Raw genomic sequence first — 16,784 nt, 5'->3', positions numbered from 1 at the left:
TCAATCAGCTTTAGGTTTGCTAGTCGAGAATCGAACGATCATGGTTATGAGAGCGTTTGTGATCCCGATAGGTGGAAACAAATTCAACCACGTCCAAAACCTGCTGGGACGCTTGGCAGAAATCATCTGGTCAACTTCAAGTTTGAGGTCCTCCAAAGACCCATTATTGCTGATTACGATATCAGCGCGACTATTACGCTCATCGTTGGAAAGCTGACTAGCTATTCTTTTCTCGGCGTCTTCCTGAGTAAGTTCTGGGTTTCTTTGTCTAAGTCTTTCAATTTGGGTTTCGTACTCTGCTGATACTGTTACAGTGGCACCACAGATAAGATTGAGCTTCGCCTCAAATAATAGCGGAACATCCAAAACGGCTAAGCGATGCCCTTGGAAGTACAATTTAAGGATCTGCCATCCCATTTCTTTCTTCACGGCACTGTGCACGATACTATTTAAAATCCTGAGCCTGTCAGGATTTCCGAATACTGCCTTTCCTAATTCGCCTCGATTTAACAGACCATCCTCATTGCACAAGTTCGGAACCATTTCCGAAAATGCGGCTACGACTTTCTTGTAAGCTGGTTTCCCAGGTTCAACCACCTCTCTGGCGATGACGTCAGCATCTACAATTGGGTACCCCTGCGCTTTCAAGTGTGATGAAACAGTGGATTTGCCACATGCTATTCCTCCCGTCAAGCCAAGAATAAGCATTGTAGGGTGTAATTCGATAACTGTTCACAACGGATATGCGGGGTATCACGTGACGCGATGGCGATGAGTCGACATTTCAGCGAAAGAAAGTGAAGGAGACTGGATATATTCAGTAATTTCTGATTTGTCTATTTGGGTTTTCTTTCGCCTCCCCATGCGTCTTTATGCGCCAAAATTTCCATTGGAATCTCCAGTGATTCATTGAGTCTGAGAGACAAATCCTGCATCGAACCCTGAAATTTATCTGGACTGGTCTTATCTACTGAAAGATCAAGAATACACAAAAACAAAGTTCAAGATGTCTGTCCATGTTCTCGGGATTGGTGCCATGGGATCTCTCCTAGCGCATGAGCTTGTGGCTGCACGTCTCAGTCCGATTCTTCTAGTGAAGCACAGTACAATCAAACAGAATCTCCATTCGCTCAATAACACAATGACCTTGGCCCGCCATTCGGACTCTGGTATCATCTACAACACCACCAAGATGGCTGTGCGGCAGAAACCGACGTTGGAGGAGTGGGATAAGACAATGGCAATCACCGATATGATTGTGGCTACCAAAACGCACAGCACCAAAGAGGCTTTGACGCCCTATGTGCCATACATGACGCCAGATACCAACCTTATTTTCGTCCAGAATGGTATGGGCGCTGTTCCCTCTGTTATAGACGCTCTATGGCAGGGCCGCCAGGAACCTAACGTATACCATGTCATAAGTTCCCACGGCGCATACAAGGAGCGTGTGAACCTTACGCATCATGTGGGAATGGGGTCTCTCACCATAGCGAGGGTGCCGTTGCGGGAGGCATTCCGCAATGGTTCTTCAGAGCACAGTAATGAGAAGGAGCCGGTTCCAAATGTCATTCAGGCCCTCTTGGATAGTCCGAATTTGGACGCGAGCCTTGCATCATATCCCGAGTTCCTTGTAGCACAGATGGAAAAACTAGTGGTGAACGCATGCATAAATCCAATCACTGCTTTGATGGACTGTAAGAACGGCGATCTTTTGCGCAGCACAAACTGTATCTCGATGATGAAAAAGGTCATTGAGGAGTGTGTTGATTGCTTCAGATCAGATTCCGAAGTGTACGCCTCTGTGCCAGAAGTCCACGCGATTTTGTCGAAAGAGCGCCTTCTTCAGTGTGTATTGGATGTGAGTTACAAGACTGAGAAGAATAGTTCATCAATGCGCGAGGATGTCCGTAATGTGAAGTTGACTGAGATCGATGCAATTAATGGCTACATTGTGGATTTGGGCCGTAAGAATGGTGTTCCAACTCCATTGAACCAGACGCTTACCACTATGATTCGTGCGAAGCATCAAATTGGCCAGGCTAAGGAGAGAGCAGCCATTGAGACTTTCAGCACAAGATGATCGCCCTTTTGGGGCTTTCAACGAAAGGTAGTCTAGGCGCATCCTTTGCATCATCAACCAGTACATTGATAGAGGATTGTATGGCACAGGGCCAATGAATTGACTATTGAAGAAGTTTTTCACTCGGTGCAAAACTTTCCTTACAAACCTGTTCAAGATGATTACTTCATAGAGCATTATATATCACATACGTTGGCAATCTGCAATTGCGTTGGGTATGAACGAAGCTACTCCAAAGTTGATGATGAGTTCGGTTGGCGGTGATTAATGGGCTCCAGAATAATGAGATTATCATTGCGAATCCTTTTTATGCTACTCAGACAAGTACCAGAACTACAAATTGCCCGGGTTGTATTTGTTAGTACTACAAGCACTGGATCTCAAAAGCTGTATCAATTGATGTGTCTATACGTCGGCCTATTTATTCGACCTCGGATGTATTCTGTTCGCCCCTTAAATGACGCATCAACTTCTGTGGTGTATACTTCGGGTTGGTAATCCACAATGACGATGTATTCAATACAATGCAAGCATCAACATCATAGATAACTCAATGTATATCTTTTAATAAGCAAATTCAAAAATGAAATCAATAATCGACTCTCACTCAGTTAAAAAAAGAATACTCCATTAGATCCAACACCAACACTATAAAGAGGCAATCAAAAGCAATGAAGAGCTTGAAACAAACAAACCACAGCAAATCAGAAAAATTAAACTAACCATAACAATGTAGCAAAAAATATAAAATAATAAATACCTAAATTTTCCATTTTCTGCCCAAATTTTCCTCCTCCATTTACGCCCTCACCTTTTCCACACTCCACATTTCACTCCCACCATATACCTCTTATATTCCTAGTAGAACCCGCCACCATCACCACCAGTGGCGCTCCAATTCTACCCAATCACAGAGCACAACAACCCCCGAAACAACACCAACCCCACAAACCCAGATCCCCCGCTTTTCTGCTCCCCCAGCACTATATAAACCATGACTTCCCTCGAGGATTTGGCCCAAGACGAGGTTCTCCTCGAAATCGCCGCCCAGTCCACCCAGGACATCGTGAACCGTACCAAGCTCCTCCACAATGACATCCAGGTGATGTTCTCCGAGTCGCAACGGCTCCAGCACGAGAAAGCCGTCATGGCCGAACGCATCAAAGACAACCAGGAGAAGATCAACAACAACAAGCAATTGCCGTACTTGGTCGGAAACGTGGTCGAGATCTTGAATTTCGACGCAGACAAGGATGCGTTGCTGCAGGGCGCCAACGTCGACGTCGATGCGGCTCGCTCCGGTAAGCTGGCGGTGATCAAGACGTCCACCCGTCAGACGATCTTCTTGCCGCTTGTGGGGCTCGTGGATCCGCACCAATTGCGTCCCAACGACTTGATCGGTGTCAATAAAGATCTGTACTTGATTTTGGACACGTTGCCGCTGGAGTACGACCTGAGAGTCAAGGCCATGGAGGTCGACGAAAAGCCCACGGAAAACTACCTGGACATCGGTGGTTTGGACAAGCAGATCGAGGAGTTGATTGAGGCCGTGGTTTTGCCCATGAAGCAGGCCGAGAAGTTCAAGAAGTTGGGTGTCAAGCCTCCCAAGGGTGCCTTGATGTATGGCCCTCCAGGAACCGGTAAGACGCTTCTTGCCCGTGCATGTGCTGCACAGTCCGGCGCAACATTCTTGAAGTTGGCTGCCCCACAGCTTGTGCAAATGTTCATCGGTGACGGTGCCAAGCTCGTGCGTGATGCGTTCGCCTTGGCCAAGGAGAAGGCCCCAACTATCATCTTCATCGATGAGTTGGATGCCATTGGAACCAAGCGTTTCGACTCCGACAAGAGTGGTGACCGTGAGGTGCAAAGAACAATGTTGGAGCTTTTGAACCAGCTCGATGGTTTCGGCTCCGACGATAGAGTCAAGGTGCTCGCAGCCACTAACCGTGTGGATACCTTGGATCCTGCATTGCTTCGTTCCGGACGTTTGGACAGAAAGATTGAGTTCCCATTGCCTTCGGAGGAGGCCCGTGAGTCTGTGTTGAAGATCCACGCGCGTAAGTTGAACTGTGACCACAACTCCATCAACTGGCGAGAATTGGCGCGTTCCACCGACGAGTTCAACGGTGCGCAGTTGAAGGCCGTGACTGTTGAGGCAGGTATGATAGCGTTGAGAAACGGAAAGTCGATCATCCGTCACGAGGACTTTGTGGAGGCCATTGGCGAGGTGCAAGCCAGAAAATCCAAGTCGGTCAACTTCTACGCTTAGGCGGCTGTTGCACCACTTGAACATAACTATAGAATACATCATGAGGTAGATAATGTTGATGGGTATGTGTAAATACATGATTCTTTCGCTATTGCTGTAGAGAAGACGGGTTAATTGCAATGCATGACAATACCTCAATTTAAGATCTAGTTGCCACAATATGAATCTAAACACCCACAATGTGTAATTAAAAAACTAAAATATGTCTGTATACACCTTGAAGTTTTCATTGTCTTATCCTTTGTGTCTGCAATAGTACCTCTTCCTCATAATCAAAGCACACAATCACTCGAACCAAACACCTCTACAATTCACACAACCTTCTTCTCTTTCTCTTCGACATCTCTTGCTCGTCGTCATCTCAATTCAACCCCCGCAACTTCTCTCTTCTACAGTCCAACTCTACCATACTTGTACATTGATTACTCACTCCAGCAGGCACCGCCCGCCATCGTTCACACACTACTTCTGCGCACGCAGCAATTCCAGCCTGAGCTTCTCCGTGAAGTCGTCTCTGGCGTCGTCGTCGTCCCAGTCTTCTTCCCAGAGATTGGCCGAGTTTGCCTCTTCAGCGGCGTCGCCGGTCCAGTTGGCGTCTTCGGGGAAGTCTTCAAACTCGTCGTTTTCCTCCAAGGATTTGATCACTTTCTCTTCTTCTGTTTCGGCCATTGTGTGTGGTTGTGATGGAAGAAAGTGGATTGGAATATGGGGAAATGGGAGTATGGGGAATAATGTGAGGGCGACTTTTAAAGTGAGATTTTTGTTAGACGAAGGGATATTGAATTCGAGATTTTCAATGATGACAAATCGTATTTTGATTGTTTATTTCTATATTTATTTTAGCTCAAAATTTCTTTGGGGCTTGAGTTTTTGGTTTCGTTCATGTTTATAAAAAATGGACTGATTGTTCCACATTTTGTATTTTTACGGCAACTTTTGTAACACTAGAATTTTCTATTATTTTAAAATGGATTTCGTTTTCAGAATGCACGGTTGGGGCCTAGTCTATTGTTTCTGGACAGCATGCTTCAGATGAGAGAAGGTAAATATGGGTTGATAGGTCAACGACTGAGTCGCCTATTAATACATGAGTTTGGTGTTCCTTACGAAATAAACTACATAAAGTGGTACATCATGATACTTATTCTGTCAGCTTCACATTATATATTCTATTCTATATCACCACATTGAAATGACCATTTTACTTGTCCATGAGACTGCAAAGAAAACAAAGCACAGTCAGAGAATAAAAGAAAAACTTACATGAATTGAGACCAATTCTCAAATATTTGGCTTGACGTGCAATTCATGCTTTTCCTTTAGCTTATTTGAGGCGCTCATTCGATTTGGCGCTACGATTGCAAGCGTTTTGAAGCAAAACCAATGAGTTAAAACATTTATCGACACTCCAAATCAGCCAATTCAAATGATAACCATTTTATCACTATATTTTTTTGTTTGTTTCTATCAAAGCATAAAAATCTCTCAACTTTTTTATGCTAGGATGGCCTAGGATTCGTCAGTCTAGCAGCCAGTTTCTTTACGAAATTCAAGAAACGATGTCAGATCCACTTAAAATTGCAAGCGCAAATGATGGAAAACAAGATACAGACCCACAATTGGTGCTCGAAGCTTGGACAAGATATCCGATTGAAATGACTGAGTATGCTCGTGAGCTCCTAAATCAAAATGATTGCAAAATACAGTCTGATGAAAGCAATTCAGCACATGAAATATGGAGATCAACAGGTGAAGCACCAGATACTTTAGCACGGGATACAAATCCATCTACACCTAATTCGGATAGTCCACCCAAACCATGGCATATCATCAATGGAGTTGAAATGTTTGACGATTTTTTAATCCTCGACTGGTCACCAGCGTTACAAAAACTCATCGATGAGAGTCCAGAGGGGGATATCGAGATTGATGCGAGAAACATTCTCATAACACTGCCACTTCTAGAGATGCTAGCAGAACGTGGCCAAAGTCTGAGCAATGATTTGCCGAGGCAAACTGAACCTTCTTTCGATACGCAACTACTGTCTGACGAAGAATTCGCTGCTACGGGAGACGAAACAGCAACATAGGACTAGAAATCTTCGCTCGCCAAGTCATTGATGTAAGACTTCCTCTCGTGTGATTACTTAGAATTTACTCACAATGTATTTCTTTTGTTTCATTTGTGCCTTTTTGCCTAGGCTACGACTGAAGTGTCATTTATCTCTTCTGCTAATCTGCCATGAGGCACAACTTAGAAATACTCGCAAAAAAAGAAAACCTTGATTCGAACTGTAGAATAATTTCAATTACACTCTATAGTGGACCTAGTTTCGCCACCAGTTGCCACCCGAAACCCGATTATGTCTGACTTTAGTTGGGATGAAGTACCCTAACATCACAAATAAAATGCAATCAATTATTAGAAAACTTCATTGAGTTGTAAGAGAGCCAAAAATGCTTGGTCTCGCCCTACGAGATCTCAACACCAAAAACTCAGGAGCTTCGATGGCAACTTGAAACACAATCAGACCTTTCAATCCTACAATGACGAAACCAAAGAACATAGAAGCCAAAAAAAGATTGCAGCACCACAATTTCACACATGGTCTCCCACTGCATTACTCAGTGTGGCTCTAAGTGGCTTGACTAACGTTGATCGGACGGGAAACAGTATTTTCCACTTGATATGGCCGCAACCGGTTGTTCAGCTTCTATGTAAAGTCTGATTTGCAATTCATACATGCCAATACATTCTTGTGGTCTATGTAGAAATCACAATTGATAAACTCAAACAAAGGTCCACACCAGTTCTCAGAGATGTTTGAAGATTTGAAACTCTAGAGCGCTTCAAGCTTTCCTCGATCCTGAGGTAGGCTTTCAACTATCTTCTCGATTTGAAGTATCTCCAAGGTGATTTCTTTCTTCGAGCGTTGTCCGTTGAATTCTTCTCATGTGCCAACAAGTCTTTGGTGTCAAGAAGAAGCTTCTCCATTCTCGTATTTGAGGAAGAAAGAGCCTCGAGTTGACTCATCAATGTCAGCAACTGCACAGGTTTGTTTTCGCCGGAATCCTTATCTCCATTTTCACGCAAGCTAGTATCTACGGTTGTGCTACTATTGGTGGGTATGGTTGCTGACAGAAGTCTCTTGGAGTTTTTCATGGTTGGCATTGCGAAAGGTCCCACTAGTTCAGGATTTGCTTTTTCATTCTCTTGTGGAGCAGCCTGTTGCACCTCGTACTCCTGCCAATTAGATTCGTTTAGCTCTTGGTTTTTCTCTGGGTTTTTCTCTCTTGACTTGCTCCCCTGCACTTCAAATTCAGAAACCACTTCGGGTTTGCAATCAAAAATTGTGTTTCCCTTGCACTCGACCCTTTTAGACTGGGGCAATTCGTTCCACTCGCTATCGTTCACGAAGAACATGCTGTTAGCCTCGATTATTCTTTTTGATAGCAACGCATGCAAAACTGACTGTTCTTCTTGATGGCACATTGTGCGTAGATTCAATTTGTGGCAGAGCCAATGAAGTATGTATGCAAACGAGGCTTCAGAGCTATTCCAGATGCACCCTGTGTTCGCAATAGTCACTTGAGGATTGGAGCTCACAGAATTGTTGAGGGACCAATAATCTCTCAACTTTTCTAGACTCGACAAGATTCTGTCATAACCTTCCTTTCCTCCAAAGGAACTTCCACCAAACTCTAAAGCAATAACGGCCTGAGAGCTCAGTTTTTCTGGAGAGGAGGGTAAAAGAAACTTGAAATTTATCATCAAAAGGATGAAACTATAGTCATCCGAGCTCAAAGTATTTTGTTCCGTGTCGAAATACAAGAGGCCAGATAGTTGATGCCGAAATCTCAGTATCTGCAAATGTCTTCCTGAATAGAGCAGCAGCAAATCGAGTCTCTCAAGTACAACAGAGCATTGTCTGGATAGATTCCTCAATTCGGCTGCCAATTCTTCATAAATCTCTTTTTCTCTCCAAGAATGAATAAGATGCAATTGTGCGCCATTCTCTGCCAAGCAGCGCAAAACTTTTCTTCCAACCCTTGAGCTGCCGTATGCTACAAGATACCTATCATAATTCAAATCGCAATTATATAAAAGTCTCTTCGGTTTCCTAGAGATGAACACGAAAAGTTGGTCTGATTTACGGATAAGGATAGATGTGAGATACCCTATTCCACAGCACAAGACTAGTATGAGAGCTGCAGTACTATACATCTCAATAATAACTCTATTTGTCAGAGTATGAATATTCAATTGGGAATATTGTTTCAATCAATTGACTAGAGAGTGTGACTTTTTTTGCCCACAAATGTTTCTTGCCTACAATTGTTTCCTGCCCACAATTGTTTCATACCTGTATGTTATGCAGATTCTTCTTCATGGAGATATTTCCTACTTGAACAATGACGGCTTGACAAATTTTCGAGAAGTAATTGCGGGAGATCATAGCATGAAATAAATCCGATATTCTGAGAATTTCGATATCGTTTAGTCTAGGAGCACGCATTCAGTGCCGAACATCACGAAACTATCAGAAAAGTAAGCAAAACATAAGGTAAATTTGGTAAGAATACATGAAGCTTAGAAGTGGGAATTCTAAATGATACTTAAAAAAATAAACTTAATTAAAGAAGACTGAACAGTGTTGTCACGATGTTTCGCTTCAAAACATTGTTCCAAACCAAGTAACACCAAACATCGATGGTGCAGCAAAAGGTGCCTGACGAGGTAGAGAGACAAAGAAGTTAACTCCTTCAGGAACTCTTAAATTCTAAAACTCGATTTTATCAAGTTATGTCTGCATATCTCTATATCTGTTTGAACTGAGCAATGCCGCCGCAAAGTTTCAGAGGTTCCACAAGGGCGTCGCCAAAAATGATGACGCGGCAGAAAACCGGCGGGCATATGCATCAATCAAGTTCACTCAAGTAAAAGCCGCCGTGTATAGCAGAGCCATGCCACAAAGCGAACATTTCTAGAATCACGTCATAGTTCGGATGATTTTCAAAGTTGGGCGAGTGAACGATACAGACCAACAAAAAAGCGCAGCAGGCATTGTTTTCAGAGGCAAGGCTCCTTTCTGCCAACCTTTCGGTTCTTACTTTCCTAACTTTCTCCAATATGGCCTCGCGAGTATTACTGTGCTTGATGCTCATTTGTTTCAAACAAGAAATACATCTCTTGTCAAGAGAATGTGCAATCATGATGGCCGCTTGCTCAAGTGAGGGATTGCTCTTTGACAAAATCGATAAACTCTGCTGCAACTTCATCCTTGATTCAGTACACTCGAATTTTCTGCTAAAAGAAGTAATGAGAAATTCCTCTCGTTTTTGTACACGATATGTATCGAGCAATTCATCTTGTTTCCGGTCAATGGATTCAGTGTTGTACGAGTTTATATGCATCGTTTCAATTCCCCCGTAATTAGATGATGACAACATATCCATATAGTCTGAACGCTGGCTCAAAGCGATATCTTTTCTTTGCAAAGAAAGTGATTGATGGTCCATGGTGAGACCTTCGAGTTCCTTCTTCTTTGCTGTCAAAACGAAGTCGAATGCTTCTTGTTCAGCACTGCCTAAATTTCTAAACGATTCAGACGCCTTCAAGAATTCAACTTCACGTGGCAAATATTCCAAGAGATGGGGGTATTCCAGCTCATCCGAGGAGAACTCCTCTATTGTGTACCCGATCTCCTTGCCATACAAAGTCTTGCTAATCCCTCCACGACGTTCAAATTCAGAAATCAAATCAATTTCCTCCGTTCCCTGATAAAATTCCGAAAATTCCATATTGTGATCTATGATCGTCTCTAAACTTGGAAAACGCAAACCAGAATTAAGCAGCATAACAATTCAAGTACGCTCTCTTAAAATCTATGTTTGATATATCAGAGAAAGTGTGTATTGACTTTCGAAAGTTTTTGCAAGGAACTACAATCCTTTTTATATTCCCGCGCGGGTACTCTGCGTGTTTCAGTGTGTGTTTCAGGTTATGTTTCAGGACACTCCTGAACCGCATCCAAGATTTCTCGTAAACACATACTCAAATTCGATGATAGCTGCTTTTGGACCTTGATTTAATTGACCAAGATTTGCGCGGACTAATTGAGAATCAAAATGTATTGAAATTTAGTGACTGGGGCACTTGCCGAAACTTGTCTCGTTGATGCTTTCTATATTCTTTTCAAATTTCGATCTGATAGCTTGACTAAAAGATTTCATGATCTAAATCGACTTTCAAATTGACCCCAGTGTATTTTTCGTCACGTATTTACATGATTTGGTGCGGACAATGATGGTGTTGAGTCTGTCTGCTCAAACAGTCAATGGGTGTAGACATTACAAATAAGTCGTAAGTTATCGTCGCTCTCTTTTTGAGATCAATCATTTTCCTAACGTTTTCCTCAATTTGTTGGTGGAAGATCTTTTTTCTTTGCCTGCAACGCTTTCAAGAACATCACAAGGATTGAGTCTTAAAAATTGCTCATAACCCTGAATCCCCAAGCTCTCATTGTATTTTGGTATCTGGCATGAAAATTGACACCTGTCAGTCATCCCGTTTCGAGATATCTACCTGACTGGTCAAACATACCCCTTCAACATGACGCCTGAAGATAAATTCTGAAAAGTAAAACTGTCAGAAGCAAAAAAGATTGCAGCACCGCAATTTCACACATGGTCTCCCACTGCATTACTCAGTGCGGCTCTAAGTGGCTTGACTAACGTTGATCGGACGGGAAACAGTATTTTCCACTTGATATGGCCGCAACCGAAAGAGGAAATTTTTACCAATCCTAGACTGTAATAGTGTAAAAATAAGATTTGTCGTAATGCAGCATTGAAAGATACGAATCCACGAAAACCTGGAAGTTGACACTTTGGTCCGCATTACAATTTGCAATCAAGAGCATCAAAAACCGAGGTTGCCGACCGTAGAAGGTGCCCACAATTGCACGAATCGAGAAAAATTTTCACAATTCAGAATACTTATCGAAAATAGTCTATAGAAGAAGATCTTAGAGTGTATCTCGTAGCTCCCAGCTCCCCATCTACTGTCACACTTCCGATGTTCTCTCTCCAATAAACCAGAACTACATTCACAGATACAAAAAAAAACATCTCAAAATTTCCCAATTCTTTTCCTCGACTTTTCTTCAAAAAAAAAATTCTCCAATTCACCCCCATTTCACAACACATTATTGTCCATCCCTTCATCTCATCCCTCACACGTGACCAGTCCAGATCATTAGAACTATTCTGAAATTTCCACTTCTCTCCACAAACCATCAACACCACCATGAAGGAAGTGGTCGTGGACGTGGTGCCGAAGTGCATCAAGAGTCTCGACTTCAACGCCCTTTCTGCCAAAGAAATCGTCGCCCAATCAGAGGTGGAATTGATCTCCAGAGACTTATATAACCTAGAAGGTGGCAGAAAAGTCCAGCCAAATGGTGCTTTGGACAACCATATGGGTACGTCGCTGAACGCCGTAGAATGTACGACCTGTCACGGAAATTTGGCCACGTGTCATGGCCATTTCGGCCATGTTCGGCTCGTGTTGCCTGTGTTCCATGTGGGCTATTTCAAGGCCATTATTCAGGTGTTGCAGTGTATTTGTAAGCTGTGTGGTGCGATATTGCTAGATGAGCAGATGCGCCGGCTGTTTTTGGAGGAGTTGCGCCGGCCCAACATCGACAATTTGCGTAGAATGAGGATCTTGAGACGGGTCCTCGATCAGTGTAAGAAGCAGCGCCGCTGTTTAAAATGTCGCCATGTGAATGGTGTAGTGAAGAAGGCTGCTGCAGGTACGGGTGCTGCTGCGCTTAAAATTGTCCACGATACGTTCCGTTATGTGGGTAAGAAGGGTGACTCCGAGAAGCAGCAGTGGGACTCGGAGTTGGATGCGGTGTTTGCGCGGAACGCCGAGTTGAGCAAGTTTGCAAAGAGAACGTTCGAGGACTTGAACCCATTGAAGGTCTTGTATTTGTTCAAGAAGGTCACTCCTGCCGACTGTGAGCTTGTGGGTATCGACTCCTCCAGAGGTGGTCGCCCTGAAATGTACATCTGGACGTATTTGCCCGCACCACCGGTCTGTATCCGTCCCTCTGTGACAATGGACTCGCAATCCAACGAGGATGACTTGACCGTCAAGTTGACTGAGATCGTCGACACATCCACCCAAATCAGAGCAGGAATCAAGAAGGGTATCTCCATCAACCACTTGATGCAACACTGGGACCTCTTGCAGCTCTCTGTCGCCATGTATATAAACTCCGATACTGCCAGCTCGCCGCAAATGGGAGGACTGGCCGGCAAACCCATTCGTGGTTTCTGCCAGAGACTTAAGGGTAAGCAGGGTCGTTTCAGAGGTAATTTGTCCGGTAAAAGAGTGGATTTCTCGGCCAGAACAGTCATTTCTCCTGACCCAAACTTGCGCATTGACGAGGTTGCTGTTCCTGACCGTGTTGCCAAAATCCTTACCTACCCTGAAAAGTGCTCTCGCTACAATCGTCAAAAGCTTCAAAAGTTGATCTTGAATGGTCCAACTGTCCACCCGGGTGCTAACTACTTGATCAGACAAAACGACAACACAAAAAGAAACCTTAAGTTCGGTGACCGTGTGAGGTTGGCAAAGGAATTGCGTATTGGTGATGTTGTGGAAAGACACATTGAGGACGGAGATGTGGTCCTTTTCAATAGACAGCCCTCGTTGCATAGACTTTCCATTTTGTCTCACCATGCCAAGATCAGACCCTGGAGAACTTTCCGTTTGAACGAGTGTGTTTGTACGCCTTATAATGCCGATTTTGATGGTGATGAGATGAACTTGCACGTTCCGCAAACTGAAGAAGCTCGTGCAGAGGCCATCAATTTGATGGGTGTTAAGAACAATCTTTGTACTCCAAAATCTGGTGAGCCTATCATTGCTGCTACCCAAGATTTCATCTCTGGTTCCTATTTAATTTCACACAAGGACAGTTTCTTCGACCGTGCCACATTTGTCCAGCTTTTGTCGATGATGTCTGATGCGCATATGCAATTCGACATCCCACCACCAACTATCTTCAAGCCAGTGATGTTGTGGACCGGAAAACAGGTATTCTCGATGTTGATCAAGCCAAACAAAGACTCCAAAGTGGTTATCAATCTTGACGCAAAAAACAAGACTTTCCATGCGCCATCAAAGGGGCTTCCGAACGAGATGTCTCCTAACGACGGTTTCGTTGTTATTCGCGGGTCTCAAGTATTGAGTGGTCTTATGGATAAATCCACATTGGGAGATGGAAAGAAACACTCCGTGTTCTACACTATTTTGCGTGATTTTGGACCTGATGAGGCTGCTAAAGCCATGAACAGAATGGCCAAGTTGTGTGCTCGTTACTTGGGTAACCGAGGCTTTTCCATCGGTATCAATGATGTCACCCCAGGATCAGACTTGAAAGACAAAAAGGAAGTCATGGTCGAGCAAGCCTATGACAAGTGTGACGAGCTCATCAGATTATATAACTCCGGTAAGTTGGAAACTCAGCCAGGTTGTAATGAAGATGAAACTTTGGAAGCCAAGATTGGTGGTTTGCTTTCTAAAGTTAGAGAAGAGGTTGGTGAGGTTTGTATTCGTGAATTGGACCCATTGAATGCTCCGTTAATTATGGCTACATGTGGTTCCAAGGGTTCCACTTTGAACGTGTCCCAGATGGTGGCAGTTGTCGGACAACAAATTATTTCCGGTAATCGTGTCCCTGATGGATTCCAAGATCGTTCGCTTCCGCACTTCGCCAAAATGTCGAAATCGCCTCAGTCCAAGGGTTTCGTTCGTAACTCTTTCTACAGTGGTTTGTCTCCTCCCGAGTTCTTGTTCCACGCCATTTCTGGTAGAGAAGGTTTGGTCGATACTGCCGTCAAGACGGCCGAAACGGGTTACATGTCCAGACGTCTTATGAAATCTCTTGAAGATTTGTCTGCGCTGTACGATAACACTGTTAGAAACTCTTCAAACGGTATTGTTCAATTCACATACGGTGGAGACGGCTTAGACCCAATGGAGATGGAGGGTGACTCGCAGCCAGTCAACCTCAAGAGACAGTGGGACCATGCATACAACATCACGTTTGATTTGAATGACCGCAACTTACTTCCCTACGAAATCACAGAGATTGTCGACAGAATTCTTGAGCCATTGGAAAGTAGACTCATCAGATATGATAACTTGGGTCAGGTGGTGGCTCCAGAAAACAACGAAAAGATTGAGTTCATTGATCAACAAGATGCCGAGAGAGCATACTACAACACGCTTAGAAACTTCTTGGGCGATAAGGCATACAAATTGGCTAAGTTAAGAGAAGAGAAAGGGTTGCAAGCATTCCTTACCAGAATTGATGACAATCTTGACGAAATGCTTGTGGAAGACGATGATGTGCGTACACGCGCTGTTAGCCAATTGTTGAAGATTTCTGCCAAATCTGTGGAGAAGTTCATGGAACAGTGTCTCTACAAATACATTCGTGCCAAGGTCGAGCCTGGAACTGCCGTTGGTGCTATTGGTGCCCACTCTATTGGTGAGCCAGGTACTCAGATGACGTTGAAGACTTTCCATTTCGCCGGTGTGGCGTCTATGAACGTCACCTTGGGTGTCCCCCGTATTAAAGAGATTATCAATGCCGCTAAAGTCATTTCCACGCCTATCATCAACTCCGTGCTCGTCAATGAAGATGATGAGTTTGCAGCTCGTGTCGTGAAGGGAAGAATTGAGAAGACTCTTTTGAAAGATGTGGCTTACTATATCGAGGATGTCTACAGAAATGACATGGCCTACCTTTCCATCAAGATTGACTTGAAGACCATTGAAAAGTTGCAGTTGGAGTTGACTATCGACAATATCCGCCAGGCAATCGCCAAGGCCCCTAAGCTCAAGATTTCCAACCATGAGGTGTCGGTCTACAGTCATGACAGAATCAATGTTCTTGTCACTGCACGTGAGCCCAAATCAGAGCTGTTGGCAGCCACTGCTGCTTCTGATTATAATGCCGTAGATCGGAATAATGCTGTTTTCTTCAGGATGCAACAGTTGAAGCGTGCCTTGCCAGACGTTGTGATTAAGGGTTTCTCCAAGATTTCACGTGCCGTCATCAATATCAGAGACGACAATAAGAAGGAATTGTTGGTTGAAGGTTATGGTTTGAAGGAAGTCATGTCCACTGATGGTATCGTAGGTACCAAGACCACAACCAACCATATCTTGGAAGTCTACGAGGTTTTGGGTATTGAGGCAGCACGAGGATCTATCATTGCCGAGATTGACTACACCATGAGTAAGCACGGTATGAGTGTCGATCATCGTCACGTTCAATTGTTAGGAGATGTGATGACTTACAAGGGAGAGGTTCTTGGTATTACTCGTTTCGGTCTTGCAAAGACAAGAGACTCGGTATTGCAATTGGCTTCTTTCGAGAAGACCACCGACCATTTGTTCGATGCCTCCTTCTACATGAAGAATGATAAGATTGAGGGTGTTTCCGAGTGTATTATCTTGGGTCAAACAATGAGCATTGGTACTGGAGCCTTCAAGATGGTCAAGACGTCACATGTCGAAGACTATCAATTGAAGTCAAAGGCCACGTTGTTTGAGAATATGTGCGAGGTTGCCTCCGTGGCTTAGGGCGATAAATTTTTCTTCTTTTACATGCCGCGATATTTCGTGGCTTTCTTTATTACATTTAATTATTTAGCATACAAAATCAAATAGTCATCAAGGAAGATGAATTCTTGAGTCTCACTGAGTAGGATAATTGCGATTGGTTTCGTAATGTTGGGTCGAGATTAAAATCACAATCGCTGTTTTCAAAGCATGAATATCTGGCCTCAGTTCTAAGGTTGAAATCTAATGAAACCATTCTGAGCCAGTATTTTCTTGAATTTGGATGCTTGGTAAGTAAAATCGATTGAAGTAGACCAAACTCGAAGATTGATACAGCACCACCCAATGGGAAAAGAAATTATCTGAACTGAATACATATTCGTATCAATCACAATGTAGCAAAGCGGACAATAAGACAAATTAAGATCTATTGCAATTTCTCTACATTTCCATTCTATTTTCATTGAATCATACATCTTTTTTCTATTGTCTGAGACTATTCTATTCCTCACTTCTGTTACTGTACTGACCTAGAGCATAAAGCACTCTTAATCAGCGGTCCAACAAAGGAATTCAAGTGCAGAAGATGATTCCTTGTCGTCATTGAACCATAGTGGGATAGACGACACGTAGTGGGATAGATGTCGTTCATGGGAACGACGAAGTCGTTATCTTCCCAGTGCCCAACGACTCTGTTCGGTTTCATACACTTTGCCATGCTTCCTGCTATGCGAGGTATACTTCATCAAGTTTGGCAGCTTTGACGAGAAAAGGCACAATTTAGA

At 43.6% G+C, this 16,784-nt stretch overlaps 6 protein-coding genes across 6 annotated transcripts; 3 read left to right on the top strand and 3 right to left on the bottom strand.

The window, feature by feature from the left end:
- Nucleotides 1–708, bottom strand: PUMCH_001404 (uncharacterized protein; the record flags this gene model as incomplete). The annotated part of the gene is made up of 1 exon (XM_063020457.1): nt 1–708. One exon carries the CDS (start codon nt 706–708, stop codon nt 1–3), a length of 708 nt encoding a protein of 235 aa, XP_062876527.1.
- Nucleotides 709–1,006: 298 nt separating this feature from the next.
- PUMCH_001403 (uncharacterized protein) lies at nt 1,007–2,083 on the top strand (the record flags this gene model as incomplete). Its single annotated transcript, XM_063020456.1, has 1 exon — nt 1,007–2,083. One exon carries the CDS (start codon nt 1,007–1,009, stop codon nt 2,081–2,083), a length of 1,077 nt encoding a protein of 358 aa, XP_062876526.1.
- A 994-nt stretch (nt 2,084–3,077) lies between these two features.
- Nucleotides 3,078–4,352, top strand: PUMCH_001402 (uncharacterized protein; the record flags this gene model as incomplete). Its single annotated transcript, XM_063020455.1, has 1 exon — nt 3,078–4,352. The coding sequence occupies one exon, from the start codon at nt 3,078–3,080 to the stop codon at nt 4,350–4,352; it is 1,275 nt and encodes a 424-aa protein (XP_062876525.1).
- Nucleotides 4,353–7,236: 2,884 nt separating this feature from the next.
- On the bottom strand, nt 7,237–8,577 carry PUMCH_001401 (uncharacterized protein; the record flags this gene model as incomplete). Its single annotated transcript, XM_063020454.1, has 1 exon — nt 7,237–8,577. The coding sequence occupies one exon, from the start codon at nt 8,575–8,577 to the stop codon at nt 7,237–7,239; it is 1,341 nt and encodes a 446-aa protein (XP_062876524.1).
- A 695-nt stretch (nt 8,578–9,272) lies between these two features.
- PUMCH_001400 (uncharacterized protein) lies at nt 9,273–10,211 on the bottom strand (the record flags this gene model as incomplete). Its single annotated transcript, XM_063020453.1, has 1 exon — nt 9,273–10,211. The coding sequence occupies one exon, from the start codon at nt 10,209–10,211 to the stop codon at nt 9,273–9,275; it is 939 nt and encodes a 312-aa protein (XP_062876523.1).
- A 1,450-nt stretch (nt 10,212–11,661) lies between these two features.
- On the top strand, nt 11,662–16,020 carry PUMCH_001399 (uncharacterized protein; the record flags this gene model as incomplete). Its single annotated transcript, XM_063020452.1, has 1 exon — nt 11,662–16,020. The coding sequence occupies one exon, from the start codon at nt 11,662–11,664 to the stop codon at nt 16,018–16,020; it is 4,359 nt and encodes a 1,452-aa protein (XP_062876522.1).
- Nucleotides 16,021–16,784: the final 764 nt, after the last annotated feature.

This window comes from Australozyma saopauloensis, chromosome 2 (genome assembly GCF_035610405.1).
Source record: "Australozyma saopauloensis chromosome 2, complete sequence".
Lineage (NCBI taxonomy): Eukaryota > Fungi > Ascomycota > Pichiomycetes > Serinales > Metschnikowiaceae > Australozyma > Australozyma saopauloensis.
This window is presented reverse-complemented; position numbering and strand designations above follow the sequence as displayed.